The sequence below is a fragment of the Chroicocephalus ridibundus genome, chromosome 7 (assembly GCF_963924245.1).
Source record: "Chroicocephalus ridibundus chromosome 7, bChrRid1.1, whole genome shotgun sequence".
In the NCBI taxonomy this organism is placed as follows: domain Eukaryota; kingdom Metazoa; phylum Chordata; class Aves; order Charadriiformes; family Laridae; genus Chroicocephalus; species Chroicocephalus ridibundus.
In genome coordinates, this window is record NC_086290.1 from 41,910,048 (window position 1) to 41,927,648 (window position 17,601).

A 17,601-nucleotide genomic window follows, 5' to 3' on the forward strand; every position below is an offset into this window, starting at 1 on the left:
GAGTTGGCTCGAAACCAGGAGTTGCGCATCTGCCAACCAGTGTAAAATTATAGTCCTGTGCCTGCTCTGCTATTATGGGCTTCCTTCTTGTCTGACATCACTATTCACATTATCAGTCTCTTACGGCAAAAACTGTTTTCTGTTTTGTGCCTACAAGTACACCTGTCACACTAAGGCTCATCATATTATTGTTACAGATAGAGTAAGCAGAAACAGCATTGCATACTGTTACCTTTTTTTAAAAAGACTTTTTAATTCTATTTCTCATACAGAGAAATAGAATAAAGTGCACACATGCTCTTAGTGCAATCAGGTATGCATGGTGTAAGAAGCATTTTATCCAAATGAGGCACCGCCAAATCCAAAGCTGTGGAGGGAAATCCATGACTTAATATTGCTTAGGTGCTTAATCTCAGAAACCATTATGGTGTTGTGAGACACTTAGGGCTAAGGGAGCATGCGGGAACTTGGACTCCAGCCACACTGGTGTCGGTATAGCGCCTTAGGCACAGTGGTAGCTAAGTTAGTTGTTCTTGTAACTGCCAATTGGGTATGCACAATTCCCCTGATTTTCAGCAGGGCACAGGTACCTATCTGCTATTTGTGCCTTCGAAAACTCCTCCCTACAAACTTCTCAAGTGAAGCTGAGGCATCCCAGAACGATCTCAGCTCTGCAAGGTGCTTTGCTAAGTCTCAATGTACTGAACTTTAAAACTACTGGTGCACTGATTTATGAGGAATATGCTGCCACTGCCGACTTATGCATTCCCCATCCTTTTGGGATGGCTGGTGGAAAACACAGGGGATTCTATCCAACAGACTGGGAGGACAGGAACACCTCCGCCTTCTCAGAAAAATGGGTGTACACTGGGTAGAGACTCTTACATGAACAAGTTCCTCAGCTCAGTTTAGTGACAACTTTTAAATGCAGGCAGCAGGCACAGAACAGAGTTTCAGTCCTAGTATTTAATCAGCTGTTCTTTTCAGAACTCTTTTTTTTTCCCCCCATACGCTGTTTTTCAAAACCTCTATTGCACATTCATGTATCACCGCAGGATGTCCTTCAAGTCAGCATTTTAAGCAGACTCACTTTTAGCTTCAGGAGCTCTGGTATGGATGAATGTTTCTCAGAGGTATCATTTTGCATAAGAGGGTTCTTTTTCAGATGAGCTTGCTTCAAAAGCAGCGTGATGTTTTCTGTGCAAGGAAGAAAACAAAAGTTACTCAGGACAAAAACGCCAGACTTACAGGAAGTTCACAGATGGGAATATCGGCACTTCTATTCTGAGGCCTCCTGAGCATTACTATTTTCCACCAAATTCACATGGCTCAGGACTTCTGAAATCACAGACAAAGACCTAGGTTGTAATTTGGATTATAATAGATCCAGTCCAAGTAGGCGCACTGGTCCTAAAGAAATTCACCCCACTCTGGTAACAGGACTTCTGACAGTGCCCTTCAGAGCACTCACAATATCTCTATTCTGTGAACAGATAAACCCCTTGGGTTTTACAGGAGGCTCATACTATGAATGTGAAATACCATGTTAACTCTCCAAAATAACTGCTGTCATCTTACAGGTACACAAAGCTGTGAAGGGAATATAGGTTTCTATTTGTAAGATTTCTTTATCTAAGTGTCAGCAGCCTGTCATCGCATAGCAAAGTGTAGACGTGCATTTTGGATAGAGTTGGATGGAAAACTTATATCCGCAATCTGACATAACTCAAACAAAAAGCACTCTGGCTTCCCAAGGTCTCACAGCTCCAGTTAATTGCCAACGGATGAAAACATGTAGCATCATTCCTTCCCACCATTAGAGAAAACACTTCGAAAAGACAGGCACAACATATTCCAGCTGAGGTCCCACAACATTAACGAAATCATGATTACCTGTCAATTTGCTGTCTTCAACTTCAGTGGCATTTATTAAACACATCAGGTAAGGGTTATAGCTGCTATTCACTGTCACCTGTAGGATGGTGTTTTCAAATTCTAAAAACAGAAATCTGAAAAATAAGATAGGATTTTAAATCAGCTTCTTTTTCAGAGACAAGGTATATTAGCGAGCAACCTCTCAGCTGTGTAGATGCTGTTCCTTGGCAGCATAAATAAGAATTCCAGATGAAGTCATTTGTCTCCCGTGACATCTCCTAAATGGGTACCCTCCCAATTTTATTTTATCAATTCTTTTTGCTGTTACCTCCCAAAGCTGTCATTCACTCTCAAAACATATGTATAAGAAAACACACTTGAAAGGTTCGCTGTGGATGCAAGATATAGATGGAAAGGCACAACCTAGAGGAGACTGAGAATCAAAAATTAGCAGCATACCACAAAGAAGGGGTTTCTGAAGAGTTTACCACTTGTGGCAAGCCTCCTACAGGATCCTGCTTCCACCGTGAACTGATACACGCCAACACAGAAAATTTTTGAAAGTCTCAATTTTAGCTGTATGTTCAGTTAAAGGAGAAATTTCCTCTTCAAGTTAACCCACGTTACACCTAATGTCCTAAATTATGGTGATTTCAGGCTTAAGTTGCTTCACTGGAAGAAAAATACATAATTCTCATGCCAAAATGAGAATGGTGGTCACTACCCATAAATGCAATTACAATACCCCAAAAGCAAACTCACCGCGTGATCAATCTGGTTGGTGACAGAGTTTGGTCACTATGAGTCCAAGGTAGGGTCTTGTTGTACAGAGTTTCTGCCATGACAACAAAGTGATGAGCAACAACATCAATCACATTGTCAAAACTAGTTTTGTTGGAGAGAAAAGCCAAAATGGAACTTATATTGAATTCATTTATCAGATCAGAGTTCAGCCCCTTGAGAACGTAGCTACTGGCTTCTATGAATTCTAGAGCTGATACATCATTGGCAGAGTTGTTTGCCACCAATTCCAACAACTTTGCAAAGGCAGCCACATCGGTTAGATTCCTTTCGGTGTTTAGCAAACCGTCAACCACATTCCAGACGCTTGAGTAATAACTCCATTTGGTGAGGTTGAAGGCGCCTTGGAGTCTCTGCAGCAGGTCATTCACGTGGAGTTCATCCTGTGCCATGTTAAAGAGCACGGACATATTATTCCAGCCTGCTAAACTGTCAGGAAAATTTAGGGAGTTCAGTACTGTTTCATTCAACATGAAAGGAATGAGCATGTCCAAAAGCTGAGACGGGAGCACACCACCCACATCCTGGACTGGGATGGGGCAGGAGGCATTACTCTGCAGCAGTTCCTCCATGAGAGCACCCAGAGCCCTCGCCTTCTCCTGTACCCAAGAGTTTTCCAGCTCGGACGCAAGGTTTAATTTGGAAAGGAAACTCAGAGAAAACTGCAGAGACTGGATGACACACAACAGCTCCTTGGAAAAGCGCTCACTGCTGTTCTCGTAGATGGCAGCAAACTCTGGAGACAGTTTCAGGTTTGCTATGGCAAGCTGGAACATTTTTGTAAAGGTGTCATTGGGCATCGTTCCACTCTCTGTGTCCATGGAATCAAAGAGGGGTTTGCAGAGGCTGGCGGCTAAGGACTTGCTTAGAGTGGTATTTTCAAACAGCATCTCGAGTGTTATGTGGAGCACATCCCGAGCGGAGCAGTTCTGGGATGTCCTATAAACATCGTCGCTGTTCTCAAGGAAAGGACTCAAGACTGAATGTAAGAACTCCCAAATTTTTGCCTCTAGTGAAGTATTGTGCTGTAAGGAAGACTCACTGAACTCCTTCTGCAGCAGCAAATGTGAGAAATTATAGACAATGTCCATTTTTTCTTCAAATGTTTTGTTTGATTTGGTGTCGTGAAGGACTTTCCTTCCTGCTCTCCAAACTTCAATCAGTCTCTGGGTAGAGTTACTATAAAAATCAAATAATAGGTTGACAGTTTCAAGCTCACTGATGTTAAAACTTTTCTGCAAACTTTTTAAAATGAAGATACTCCTTTGCATAGCTTGTGAGTATATGGAGATGTTGGTTCCTCTGGAGTCTTCTTCACCATACAGCTCAAATATGGAGGATGCCATGTTTATCAGCTGCTTCAGTTCCTTACTGAAATGAGGGCTGGAGTAATTTTTCATGGCACTGAACTGATTTTGCAGCATGTTCAGAAGTGACTGGGAAGCGAGACTCTCTGTACTATTCCAGTTCGTGGACTGGAGTACTTCAGCAATCTGCCAGAAAGCACCGAGTTCATTTCCCTGCCTTCCATGAAGAGAATTCTGGAGTTTCTGCATTAGCTTAGACAAAGAAGAGATCAGCAGATAATGATCACTGGTATTCACCTTTGCCAGGGCAGCAAGGAGCTGCTCAAGGGACAAGAGCTGTTCTGCAAAATTCTCTGAAGTTACAGGGGTCGACAAGAAGTCAGAAAATAATGATGACACTTTTTCATTTGTGCTGAGATAATTTTCAATGTCTTCAAGCGAGATTGCATGAAGTGCAATCATTTTGATAACCTCCCATGCTTTCTCTGTATTAAAGTGAGGCCTGGTTAAAATTATCTGATTCCAAATCACTGCAGCCATAGTTAGAACATCTTGATTTTCTTTTCCGTAGGGATTAGGGTAGAACAAGTCTTCACTGCCAGCTTCATACAGTGGAAGTATTTCTTGAAACATTCTTCCCAAGTCCAGCGTGCTGTTTGTAGCAGACGTTGAATTGAAGAAGAGTTTTAATGAACTATACAAATCATTCTGATCTGAGAATTTAATTCCTCCACTGGAATTATGAAAGATCTGATACGCTAATGTTTTTCCAGGAGCTACCCCAAAGTCCACAAGAATTAGAGCTTTCTTCATGATTTCCAGGAGTTTCACATATTCGTCCACTTCAGTTAGGTTCCATTTAGTGGTCAACATGCTGCCAGTGGCGTGCCACAGCTGCGAGAAATGTCCCCACTCAGACTGGTTGGAAGCATTTCTGCCCACCTGTAGCAGTTCATATATGCTGCTGTTCCTCGTGGTAACAGTTGGTAACAGATGGGAAAACACAGGCAGCCTATGCCAGTCTGCTGAGCTGTCAGAGAAATTTAGGGAGTTCAGTACTGTTTCATTCAGCATGAAAGGAATGAGCATGTCCAAAAGCTGAGACGGGAGCACACCACCCACATCCTGGACTGGGATGGGGCAGGAGGCATTACTCTGCAGCAGTTCCTCCATGAGAGCACCCAGAGCCCTCGCCTTCTCCTGTACCCAAGAGTTTTCCAGCTCGGATGCAAGGTTTAATTTGGAAAGGAAACTCAGAGAAAACTGCAGAGACTGGATGACGCACGACAGCTCCTTGGAAAAGCGCTCACTGCTGTTCTCGTAGATGGCAGCAAACTCTGGAGACAGTTTCAGGTTTGTTATGGCAAGCTGGAACATTTTTGTAAAGGTGTCATTGGGCATCGTTCCACTCTCTGTGTCCATGGAATCAAAGAGGGGTTTGCAGGGGCTGGCAGCTAAGGACTCACTTAGAGTGGTATTTTCAAACAGCATCTCGAGTGTTATGTGGAGCACATCCCGAGCAGAGCAGTTCTGGGATGTCCTATAAACATCGTCGCTGTTCTCAAGGAAAGGACTCAAGACTGAGTGTAAGAACTCCCAAATTTTTGCCTCTAGTGAAGTATTGTGCTGTAAGGAAGACTCACTGAACTCCTGCAGTAGATAATGCGTTAAGTTATAGACAGGGTCAATTATTTCTTTACCGGAAGCTTCCCTGGCACTTGTATAACGAAGGATTTTCATTCCTGTCCTCAGAATTTCAGACAAGGTCTCTAAGGTTTTATTGTCAAAATTAAAGAAAAGATCTATAGATTTTAATTTACTGACATTATAATTCATCTGTAAGTCTTTCAAGATGTACAAGGTCTTTTGTATGGCTTGAGTGACTACTGAGATATTGGCTACTTCAGAGTTTTCCCCAAACTCTTTAAACACGGCTGTTATAAATTCTGACAGTTGATCCAACTGTTCACTGAAGACACTATTTGAATTATTATTCAGCTTTTGTAAATGGCTGCTTAATACCTCTAAAAACTGCCCATAGGCTATGATGCCTGTGTTATTCCACTTCATCGATCGCAGTTTTTCCCCAAGGCGCCAATAGGCATTCAACTCATCCCACCAGGTTTCCCCCATGGAGCTTTCTACTTCCCGCATCAGTTCAAACACAGGCATGAGCAGGTACTGGTAACCTATGTTTGTGTCTGTCATTATAAAAACCATCTTCTGGAGAGCTAGGAGCTGGTCCAGGACGTTTCTGTAGGACACTGGCTTAAGCAGATAATCGGCAAACAAAGATGGTATTTCTTGCATTCCCTTTAAACGGTCTCTGAAGTCTTCCAGAGATGATGGCATGCTAGTGGAGAGCAACATCTTGAGAGCATCCTTAGTTTGCCCTGTACTAAAATTAGAATTATTTAACAGAACTGGATTCCAAATCATTGTAGCTAATTTTAAAGCACTCTGAATTTCTTTCCACTGGGTCATTATATTGAAAATGGAAGTCCCATTAAAGTCACTCTGTAATTGCAGTGATGTGAAGTTATAGATTTCATCAATTATTTCCTTATTATATGGTTCCTTTAATTTATAATCATGATGTGGATACATTCCCAGTTCAAGAATTGCATACAATTTCTGTAATGTTTCATTCTTCAGATTTCTGAATAGATTCAAGCTTTTTAATTCACTTCTATTCATTTTTTTCTCAAAGCCTTTTAAACGATGTAGAGACTTTTGTATGGCTTCTAAATCATCTGAATTAATGGACCTCTTGGAGTCTTTTCCACCAATCTCTTGTGACTTTATTTTTCTGGAGGGGAAAAAAAAGCATTTTAGTGAATATGAAATCAATGCAAGTGGAAATGTAAAGTGATTTAGAGCAAAGATCATAGATTTGAATTATACTGTTAGTAATATCCCTTTAGCTAGTGTCTTACCTCAGAACTTTTTCCAATTCAGATACTAAACTCCGATTATCTTTCCGGTTAACAAAGTGATTACAAATATATCTGGTCACCAAACTTTTTTCTTTATCTACAACAAACATGTAAAGAGTATATTAGTAAAAATCACATTAATTTGGAAACTGAGAAGAGCCATATGGCAAATCTGTTAAGGATAACATGCATGGATGAAGTTAGGCTCCTATAAGACACAAGATCCTGTTTAGAAATTTGACTGTTCTTTTGGGGTCTAACCCTTCCTGGCCTTCCAAAGGAAGTCAGGATGCTACCTGTCATCACAGAAATGATTTTTCATCTCAGGAACAGCTCAATGCCCTGTGATCCGGGCACTAACGGAGCTCTTCTGCTTTAGGAGCGCTTTGCCATCAGTGATGCAGCACAAGCTAGTCTCATATTTATTATCATTGCTTTCCATTTGTTTGGGAATGCTTTTTGACTATGCACACGTAGGCTTTGTCTGCAGCATCATTTATGTCTCCTACAGCCATTTACACTCATCTTGATATCCCTGTGTGTCCAGTCCTCTCAGTAGCCACATCTCCATGTTTTCCCTACTTGCACCGCATTAATCTGCTTTCTTCTTATCCACCCCAACTTCCACAGCCTCCACCAAAGAAGAAGTAGAGAATGGATGGCATTTACCAATCTGTCCCTTGTAGCATTTAGATGCTGTAGCTTTCCCTCGCCCATTCACATAATCTCCTTTAAGAGGTGGACGTCGAGGACCCTGCCTCTGCTGCAAGCTGATGGGGATTTAAAGGAATGGCTAATTTTGCCGTACACGGCTTGTTGTGAAGCCCAGCCCCTACCCTGATACACTGAGGTGAGTTTAACAGAACCCAAAACTAGAGGCAGATTTTGACCCCCCAAAAAAAAAATCAAGGTAAAATATTACCACTCCCCATTTGCACTGAGACTGCAAACTCATGTTAATTCATTGTCTACTGACAAAACCCAGCTTTTTACTTTTCAATTTGAAATGAGGTATTTTATGCACATTTGTAAAAAGTTGAAAGAAGAATTCATTATGCTGAGCCCTGAACAGCATGCAATCTGGCTGGTTACTTATTAGCCTGCAGTTTGCTTCTCTTCAGCACCGCAGGTTTTCAGCGGAGATATGACTGCACGGAGGAGTCTTACCTTGCTCCAAGCAGTTCAGGGAATATGGAGGATCTGTAACCCCCTTCTGAACAGTTTCGAATCCATCATCAGTCACAAGCGATGCAGAGACATTCCGAGCTGCCAGCACAACACTAAAGGAGGGAAAAAAAAAAAAAACAACAAGGAAAATAAATTGTGGTTACAGGTTTATGAGAAGAAATAAAACAAGCATTCAAATAGGAAACAGCTGGAGCACAGCCTATCATTCTTAGAATGTCTGACAGACAAGACATTGCCCTTACTTTTAATTATCTGTTTGATCATGCACAAAATACAAATACAAAGGGCTTTGATGGGAAACCTGTGGCCGTATATTAGCACAAACATATGTGTAGCACTCATTAGATGTACTTATTCAAAGGGTTATGCAAAATCTATAGACCACTTAAATCCTCACATTAGGGCTTAGAAAACAATCAGGTGATATGCCAGCCCAGGGCTTCGCTGCTACGGGTGAGTCTCCTCCTAAAAGAAACCAAGAAGCGAGCAGACAAGGCTCCAGGGAGAGCAGGGATCCCTGGGGGACAACATCTGTGGCTGGAAAATGCAATCGCAACTAACAGTTGCCATTTTCAATTCTCCTTCTTTCTCCTTTTATACAGTAATAACCAGGCTGACGGGGAAGCAAGGAATGTTTTTCAGTCTTCGGAAAGAACAGGCTGATAATCAGGCATATTGTATCACAGAGGAAGTAATTTAAAAGACGCTCTGTTCAATGTGTGCAGGTTACTGAAAACTTCACGGTGATTATTAGTCCCTTTTGCTTCTCCCGTATAAAGAGTAGCTCTTCAGTGTAGGCACAGGGTCACCGTGAAATGCACAATCTCTGCCTGCCTGAAGTTCTGCAGGTGATACACAAAGAACCTGGCTGAGCTGATTTCAGTGGCATGAATAAATACATACTGATTTGTGGGAACAGACTGCTAGTGAGAAGAGAGCACCAGGGATCTCTTTTCTCCTCATTTAACATAATGTCTCCATGCAGGTTTCGTGGCCTTGGTGCTCACCATTTCCATTCTGCAGAGGTGCTTGTTAGCAAGAGTCTTAAAGGGGGAAGAAGCTGCAGTTATGTGACGTATTTAGTTGAGCAATGGCAGAGCGAAGGAGGAGGGAGACATAGGCTTGCTGAAAGTGGATTCATATCATACAGATCAGAAGGTAGCAATTGTGAAAACAAGTGGTGGTGGTGCCATTTTATTTCAGTCTTGGAGGGCTTTTGCAGGCATTGGCTTTCGAGAAGAAGTTCAGCTTATGTGCTTATCTCAAAAACTATCTCAAAGCAACAACAGGAGCATTTGTGAATTCAGTCTGTAAATCAGGTTTGCGTGGGTAATAAAATTTATTCCCAAACTTTCTCTAGAATTCATGACTTTGAAGTTTACTGTTTCACAGTGGTGGCGTTTATCACGTGGTTAATACAGATGCCACAATGAGCTCTTTTCTTCTGTATCTTCATATTTATACTACAAAAAAATTCCCAGTACAGCATTTCTTTAGGAGGTCAGTACTGCCTGGGTAAGAGACATGGCCAGGCTAGCTAAGATGTGCTTTTGTAAGCATCATTAAAAATACTATTTGTACAATCTCTTTGCAGTAACTCTTTACTCATGCACTTAGACTGCCAGATGCTAGGCATAACAGCATCGCATGGTTCTGGTGATGAAATTCTCTATGCCACTGTGTTGTGTCCCTGATAACTTTGCCCAGCTCCGCAGCTGTAGAGCAGAGCAGCGCAGAAAATATTAATTCTTCCTGGGCACTCAAACAGTGCTGGTTCCCAGGCTTGATTCTGCAAGCCAGTAAATGCGAACAAGTGCAATAATCCTGTGACTGAAACAGCAGCATGGACAAAACACCTCTGAATAAAATTAAAATTCTTGCCACGCTGCTACTGACTCCTTTAAGGATAAGGACATTATGACTTACAAATAGTTGTCACAATGCAGTATGGCAAATTACCCAGACATTAAATGTACAGGTCTTTAAGTGCCTTGGCAACATGCCAGCCATGAAAAGTGAGTCCCTCTAAGCCTGGGTGCAATCAAAGTGGCAAAGTTTCTACAGCCCCTTTTGGCATCTTTATCCAAATGCTCATGTATCCAAGAAAATAAAAAAGTCTGAAGACACTCAGTTGCTTGCTGTCCTCCATGTGCCACAACAAGTGGACTATCCAGAATAATTTATAGCAGTGTCAGTCACATATCCAGTAGATGATCTAGAACAGAGTCCCTTAATCTCTTGAGTAACTCAAGTCTTCTAGAGATCAGTGAGAGTTTAGCCCAACTATGGACCAGAAAAGGGATTTCAAGGCTAAGCCCATTTCAGAAGAGTTTTTATTGTCCTAGCTGCATACAGCATCAAATATTTCATGCAGTTAAGCCATCTCTGTTTTTCATATAACCGTTGAGCAAGAACACAACTGTTACTTTCTTCTTAAAGTCAGACATACTCAAAGCCCCCTACGCTAAGAACCAGGCTCCCTCTCTCCTCTGCTTTCTTGGGGCCATTCTTGAAAGATTAAATAGCAGTCAATGAGGTAAACAATTTTAAAAAAAAAAAAAACAAACGAATTTATGGCTCCTCTACAAATGCTTGAGGTGTTCCAAAGCAACTTGAATTTGGCTCTATGCTTTTCTGTAAAGAAGCAGCTAGCTGCTGTCTTTAACAGAACAACTATCCATCCAGGAGAGCTTATCTTCAACCAAGGGCAGTGGCTGTTACTTGCCACCCTTTCTATCTGCATGTGGAATTGACGGTGCTGGAAGAAAGTGCCAGAAGCAGGCTGGAAGAAAACTAAGAGTTCACATCAAGCTCCCATTTAAAAACTGATACAAGAGTCATTGAAAATCAAAACATTGCTCACTGGCCATAGAGACCTTTACAGACGCATCAATTCGGAGCCAGATCATTCCCCAAATAAATCATACTTTTAAGCCTAACGCCCTTCCTTCAAGATGAGAGATGACAGAGTTCAATACGCAAACCCACCAACTTTCAGTGCCTCTCCTGGCACTTTCAGTATTTTTACCTGCTTGGATTCTGAAGGAAATCAATTATATCTTGCAGTTGCATGCTGCCCTGAAACACATCTGGGGCCAGCAAAAGGAGATGCCACAGGGAGGTGTCGTTCTGCACTTGGGAGACGAGCATTAGAAACGAGACCATTTCATTGACAAATGCTGCCTGGTACTGTGGGTTGTGTTGCACCTTAACAAATAACAAAGCAAGAAATTATTTAAAAACAAGAACCCTTGTTGCCAGTGGGTCTTTTTATGTTTTTCAGCTTGCACTGCACTTGTACACAAGTCTACAAACAATACGTTCAAAGGACTCTAGCGACAGGCAATAACTGAGAGAGTGAGATGTGCTTTAACTTCACATCGCACATTGTACAATAAATTCTCTGTTTAGACAAGCCCTACGATTCACAATGTCCCAAACAGTCCAAAGACTAGGAATACAAGAAAAATTAATATCAATCCTCACCCTGGCAAAAAAGAAGGCATTACCTTTAAAGGATTCATTTGGTTAAATTATATAGCTTTCCCAAAGACAAGTACTGCGTCAATCATAAATAGTTGGGTCAGATGCAGAAGTTATTGGATAAAGTTATATGGCTGAGGTAATACAGGATTAAATTTATTGCCTCCCCTAGCTTTAAATATTCTTATTTACACCATATTCTCACACTGTTCTATCTACCTGTCACTGCAGCAGGGCAAATATGGAGAAGAAACAAGACCTAGCCATGGTGAAAACCCTTCGCATGGTGAAAATCCAGCTGACAGCTATATGTCCTTGCCTTTCCAAGCTGTGAACTCAACTCTAAGGTCTTTGGGCTAATCCTGTTGTCCTGGTTTCAGCTGGCAAAGAGTTAATTTTTCTTTCTAGTGACTGCTGTGAAAGGAATGTCAATAATACCTATTGGTTTTAGTTGTTGCTCAGTGATGTTTACACTATTCAAGGACTTTTTTTCAGCTTCCCATACAAGCATAGACAGAACGATGGAATGGCCAATGAAATATTCCATACCATACCAGACATCACAGTCAGCATAAATGGGGGGTTAGCCAGGGGGGGACAGGAATCCGCAATCACTGCTCAAGATTGTACCAATTCACTGGGTAGTGAGAGGGACCCATGCCATTATTATTATTGTTATTTTTCCTTTGCTGTTATTGTTTCTATTAAACTGTCTCTATCTCAACCCATGAGGTTTTTTCCTCCCTTCCCTCCCCCTTTTTTTTTTCCCCCCTCTTCCCATCACCCTTCTGGAGGTGGGGGAAGGGGGAGGGAGTGAGCGAGTGGCTGCGTAGTTCTAGCTGCTGTTTGGGGTTAAAAAATTAGCTCAGCCTTGTCTTGCGCTATATGCACTTTGGTATAGAGAAGAGCAACTCCCAGCCAGGGGGGGGTCACATTCTTTCTCCAAAACACCGCAATAATGTGTGTGAACTAACACAGCTACTAGCTGCAGATATTAGGAAAAGTCCTGGGCACTCACCTGAGAGAGCTGACTTCTGAACTCTTGGGTAAATGACTCTAAAAGCGATGAGTCGGTAAAGCAGAACGTCCGGTGGATATTGGCTGCCATCTTCTCTTCAGTGAGCCCGGGATGTGCCGTGTATCGCGACAAGACCTCACACAGAATGACTTTGAGATTGCCTGCAGTTGAATATTGGGTCTGGCTCTAAAAGCAAGGTGTTAAAGTTAGCTTTAAAGCAGTACTTCGTTTGCTTTAAACATAGCAATGAGACTTTTTTTAAGGGGTGGTAGTGACATCTGAAAAGGATTGTCATTAAAAGCACTTAGACACATACAGAATGCTACCAGATGAACAGTGTCACTGAAATCCCTCAAACTCCTCAGACAGATAAAGAGAAATGTGTGCATAAGTGTTTGTAGGCCTTTATACAAAACCATAAGCATACTGGTGTCCATCACATGGTACCATGTTTCTGTTACAAAGGAGTCGTTCCTATACCTAGTCAATAGCTATATAATAAACACACAGCACCTCTGATGCAGGATTATAGTGGGCAAATAATGAATTCAACGGCAAAGCCTGTAACATCGTATCTTTAATTTAATGTGAAAGAAAACACACTCTAAACCCCTTAACTCACACAAGTTTTGAGCAAAATATCTCAGCAATGTGTGTGGCCGTATGTGGTAATTCATGGTATTAGATCCCAAGGTGTCTGGTTTATCTGGTTTCCGCTTAGAAGATAATAAATTTACCACAGAGCTTAAAAATCCACCCACAATAATTGTCTTCCTCTTCCCAAAATAAAGCACATTCACATAATAGGGGACATCCAAAAAGCAACAAAAACTGTATGTTGGCACTTTGAGCTTCTAACTCTTTAAATGACTATACATAAATGCTGCCACTCAGCTATTATGCCAATGCAAACTTACCTTCCCAAAACTGAGGATTTTGTTGAACATGTTGATGCTGGAAGTCAAGTCGGATGGTGATGAAATATTCCGAAGGGTTTTTTCTCCATGAGATACCAAATCCCCAAATGCTGCAATAACAGTTTGAAACACTGTATTTTACTTAATGTCTTTTAACCTCTTTGCTACATCAAACCGTGACACAGGACAGCTGACTACAGCTTTGGGCATGCCATCATTATTAATTGCTTTCCAAAGGTACAGCCAATGGCATCCTGTGATTACTTACTTAAGTTTTTTTTCTGTTGTAATTAAATCCTAGATTACATTATTTCCTTCTGTAACTTTATTTAAATTAAAAGCCTTTAACTATCTGTTTGCAGGTAAACTTTAATTTCCACCTCCTTTCTCCAGTCCTGCAGCTCCCCCATGCAGGAAGAGGGATGGGTGGCCTTACAAGGAAGCCCACATCAGCTCAAGCCAACAGCCCAGTAAGAAAGAACTCTCCAGGTGTCTTTGGCACCAGTGGGTGGTACTTGTTATGCAGAAGCGGCTCCAACACAGCTTCGGAGCACTGCTGCCCACAATACACAGTGGCCCACAGCCAGGTACCCGGCTGACGTACACCAAAGCCAACGCTTGCACTGAGCTACACTCTCCAACAACGCAGCCCACTGGAACCAAAGGAGCTACGCCAGTTTACACCGGCAGAAGCTACGACCTATGATTTTTCTTTTATTTTTTTAAATAAGATGTAGAACTGAGTTCTTACCTGACCATCCGTGGCCATCAACATGAGCTGATAGTTCCCATAACTGTTCACTGATTATTTTTTTTTTCCCCCACGCCTCTGCATTCAGTCCCTTTTGAATTCTGCCTTTTTCTGCCCGCACACCAAAGAGTGAGTGCATTGGCAGGAATGCTAATTGGAACAGTGAATGGCTGGAGCAGAACAGTCACAGAATGCAAATCTGTAATCATTTATTTGATTGTGAGCTCCCCAGAGAAAGGACTGTCCATCATGACGGCTTGTGGATAGTACTGGCCATCAATAAATAATAATTGTAATGATTTTATGGAAAATTTAAGCCTGCAAGTTCCTTCAGGAAAGAGAATCACATCAGAGGAGAACATCACCAACAATAAATATCCACTGTGGCACAGAAGAAGACTTATTTGCTGGATAACTCTGAGTAAGAAATACATTTAAAAAAATAATAAGCTGATTATGGACAATTTGTGGGCAGTAAAAGGGCAATATTCCATAAAAGGCCAGGTCTTTAATTAATGTCCAAACAGTCTGTGATCTCCCATTGCTCCTGTGAAGCGCAACAGTTTAATCCTGGTTTCTTGGCCAAATTCCAAAAGCATTTTCTACAGACAGTTACTTGTAATTATTCCCAAGAATTTACATTAATGTCACAGCCATAATCACGTGCCTGTATAGAACACATAAATCATTTTAGCTGTGTTCTACGAATTGCACCTCTGTCCAGAGAGCTTCAAAAGATCAGCCTTTAAAGACCAGAACTTTGCACAGCAGTGAATAACCTACCCAGTGAACCGTTCCTGGTTTTAGGAACTTCTGCTCTCCATGGTGATGGATGGTTGGCCTTGGCCACAGTGGATGAGCTCCTCCGCTTACTAGGGGAAGGAAGGAAAAAAAAAAAGAAAGAAGATGTCACCTGTAACAACTCACAGAGTTTCTTACAATTAAGGGTACACTTAACTACTGTGTGACTCAGAATGGGTCTATGGCTGGATTTCATGGCAGATGTGTTGAAATCTGGGTTGTGCAAAAGCCTGGTTCCTTCTAGAGGCCTGGCATATCTTTAGGGGAAGCACGCTGCAGCACACTCAGGCACAAAACAGACGGAGGGGACTGCACTCGTGCCTGCTCTGCAGGAACACCAAGGACAGGCAAGGCTTGACATACGTATTGGGTCTAATTTTAAACAAATTCCCACTTCTGGAAAGAAGGTCTCATTGTATCAAGTCCTCCACCAACATATGCTCAGCAGAATAAACAGTGCAGAATGTCATGGCACTGTTAATGACACTCCGACTGAGCAGAGAGGCCTTAATGTAAGCTGGAGCAGCTCTAAACTGTAACAGCAGGTTGCACGTCCCTACCAAGAAATCCCTGAAGACATCAGCTCCTTATTTCATCCTTCCCAAACACTTCACTACAGGGGAAAAGAAAGGGTGGATGACGTTGTACTTAGTTCCCTTTTATTAAGGGAATCAAAGATGAGAACCTTGCCCATTTTCTCTGTTGGCCACTGGTATGACAGAGTTTTAGGGCAAGTTTAATAAGAGCTTCAGTGAGTTGCACAATGGGAGGGGAAAAAACCAGCCTGGATATTACAAGCTTTAGATTACACAACAATATACCCAGAGAGTGAAGGGTTGCAGTTCAAATGCTGTGCCTCTGTGACAAACTCACGCATTGTGATTCTGCTCCTGAGGCAGAGCTGTATCTCTTCACGTTGGCTTCTGGAGCTTTCCCCTACCCCGGCAACCTTCTGCTGAGGCTTTACACTCTGCTGTATCCTGCTAGTTTTGCCGTGGCTACTTAATCGTTGGTGTTTTTTCTTGTAGAATACGGTATATTTCTAAGGCTGACATTGACCACACAAGGGTAGGTATGCCCACATAGCTGTATGATACTTCACACAGCCAACTTCTAGCATCAATAGTGGTCAAGATGCTTATTAATGACTCATGTGACTTGAGCTATAGTTTGGCCAAATCCTTTGATTTTCAGTTGGCAGGAAAAAACAGTTATTTCCTCAACAGCTGTACAGAAATCGAAAACAGAAAGCAAGGAGGATTTGTAGCTGCTGAAACCCATGGAAGACCTCCAGCTTTGGCGCCAGAAGTTCCCATTTCTTCATTTCAATGCCCCAAATTAATCATTGTTTGACGTGCCCAGGGAAAAACAATGACACTGAGGAAACAAGTGAAGAGCTGCGAATCCAGGCATCCAGTCCCTGTGTGGCTCTGCCCTCTTCTGCTGTGTGACCTTGAATTTGATTAGGATTCACCTTGTGTAACTTCAGTCATCCACATATTTAGTCAGTCAAACCCCTTCTAACAAGTGGAGAGATCCTGACCGCTGACTTGGCCCAGGAAATCCCAGTCCCTCTGCTTTGACTAAGGAGGACCCTTAAGGAGTCACCAACCCTCAGGATCCCCCATCCTGACTGATGGGCTCTCTGGTGGAAGGCATGGGGCCCACCGTAACTCTTTAGAATCTCAAGGTCTGGCCAAAGGGGACTTTGAGGGTCTGACATAGCCACTTTGGAGCAGCCTCTCACCTGAAAGTAAAGATGGGCAACCAGGGACCTTGTATGCAAGATGCCCAGGTTTTTAGCTCTTGATCAAGAGCAGCATGTTCCCCAGGGGTGTGCCAGAACCAGGCAGCCAAGATGTAGAAACAACGCTGGCTGGCATGTCTCAAAGCAAATGCTACTTGGCTTCAACTGGAACATCAATGAAATTGAAATGTCTCCACTGAACGTTTCAATTTCAACAAACCGCCATTCCAACAAAACATGCCCGGCCAGCTCCACGCTGCAAACCTACATGCTTTTGTGGGCAAAAACTGTTTCTTCATTTTCATTTGTTTCCCAATATATTTGATGCAGAGAGAACACCCATTCTGGTTGGCACACGGAGGACGTGCTGAAAGGGCAGTCACTCCAGACCAAGCGTACCTCAAACTAGAGCTGTTGGGGAACATTTGCCACTTCCACCCAAAGTGTCCTGAACCAATCACCGCAGCGGCAGATCACCATGCTGGGCTGCTCTTGGTACAAGTCTTATACACTGACACCCTGTAGGACCTGACCAACAGTCATGCAAAAGAAGTTTCTTTGCTCTGATCTGGGTAAGCAGAAGCATTTTTCTCAGGGAGCAACATTCTCTTCTACTATCAAGCCTGGATCAACTGACACACTACCGATAGCTGTCCCTAACATGGATATTTTTAAGGTGTGCCATGTTGCAGCCCATATTCTCATTTCTAAGTGTTCAGATATCTGAGATGTATCTGTTGTGGACATACTTGCACATACATGCATGCGTGGCTGCTC

At 42.3% G+C, this 17,601-nt stretch overlaps 1 protein-coding gene across 1 annotated transcript in view; it reads right to left on the reverse strand.

Annotated features, from left to right (window-relative positions):
- The window catches only part of ABCA12 (ATP binding cassette subfamily A member 12), a 65,941-nt gene extending 49,987 nt beyond the window's left edge, over nucleotides 1-15,954 (reverse strand). The window contains exons 1-10 of the mRNA XM_063341130.1: nucleotides 15,951-15,954; nucleotides 14,277-14,387; nucleotides 13,526-13,635; nucleotides 12,609-12,794; nucleotides 11,136-11,314; nucleotides 8,087-8,199; nucleotides 6,920-7,016; nucleotides 2,638-6,792; nucleotides 1,894-2,009; nucleotides 1,091-1,197 (exon numbers count right to left, since the gene is read on the reverse strand). Coding sequence (XP_063197200.1) covers nucleotides 1,091-1,197; nucleotides 1,894-2,009; nucleotides 2,638-6,792; nucleotides 6,920-7,016; nucleotides 8,087-8,199; nucleotides 11,136-11,314; nucleotides 12,609-12,794; nucleotides 13,526-13,635; nucleotides 14,277-14,387; nucleotides 15,951-15,954 — 5,178 coding nt within the window. The remainder of the gene's footprint in view (nucleotides 1-1,090; nucleotides 1,198-1,893; nucleotides 2,010-2,637; nucleotides 6,793-6,919; nucleotides 7,017-8,086; nucleotides 8,200-11,135; nucleotides 11,315-12,608; nucleotides 12,795-13,525; nucleotides 13,636-14,276; nucleotides 14,388-15,950) is intronic.
- Nucleotides 15,955-17,601: the final 1,647 nt, after the last annotated feature.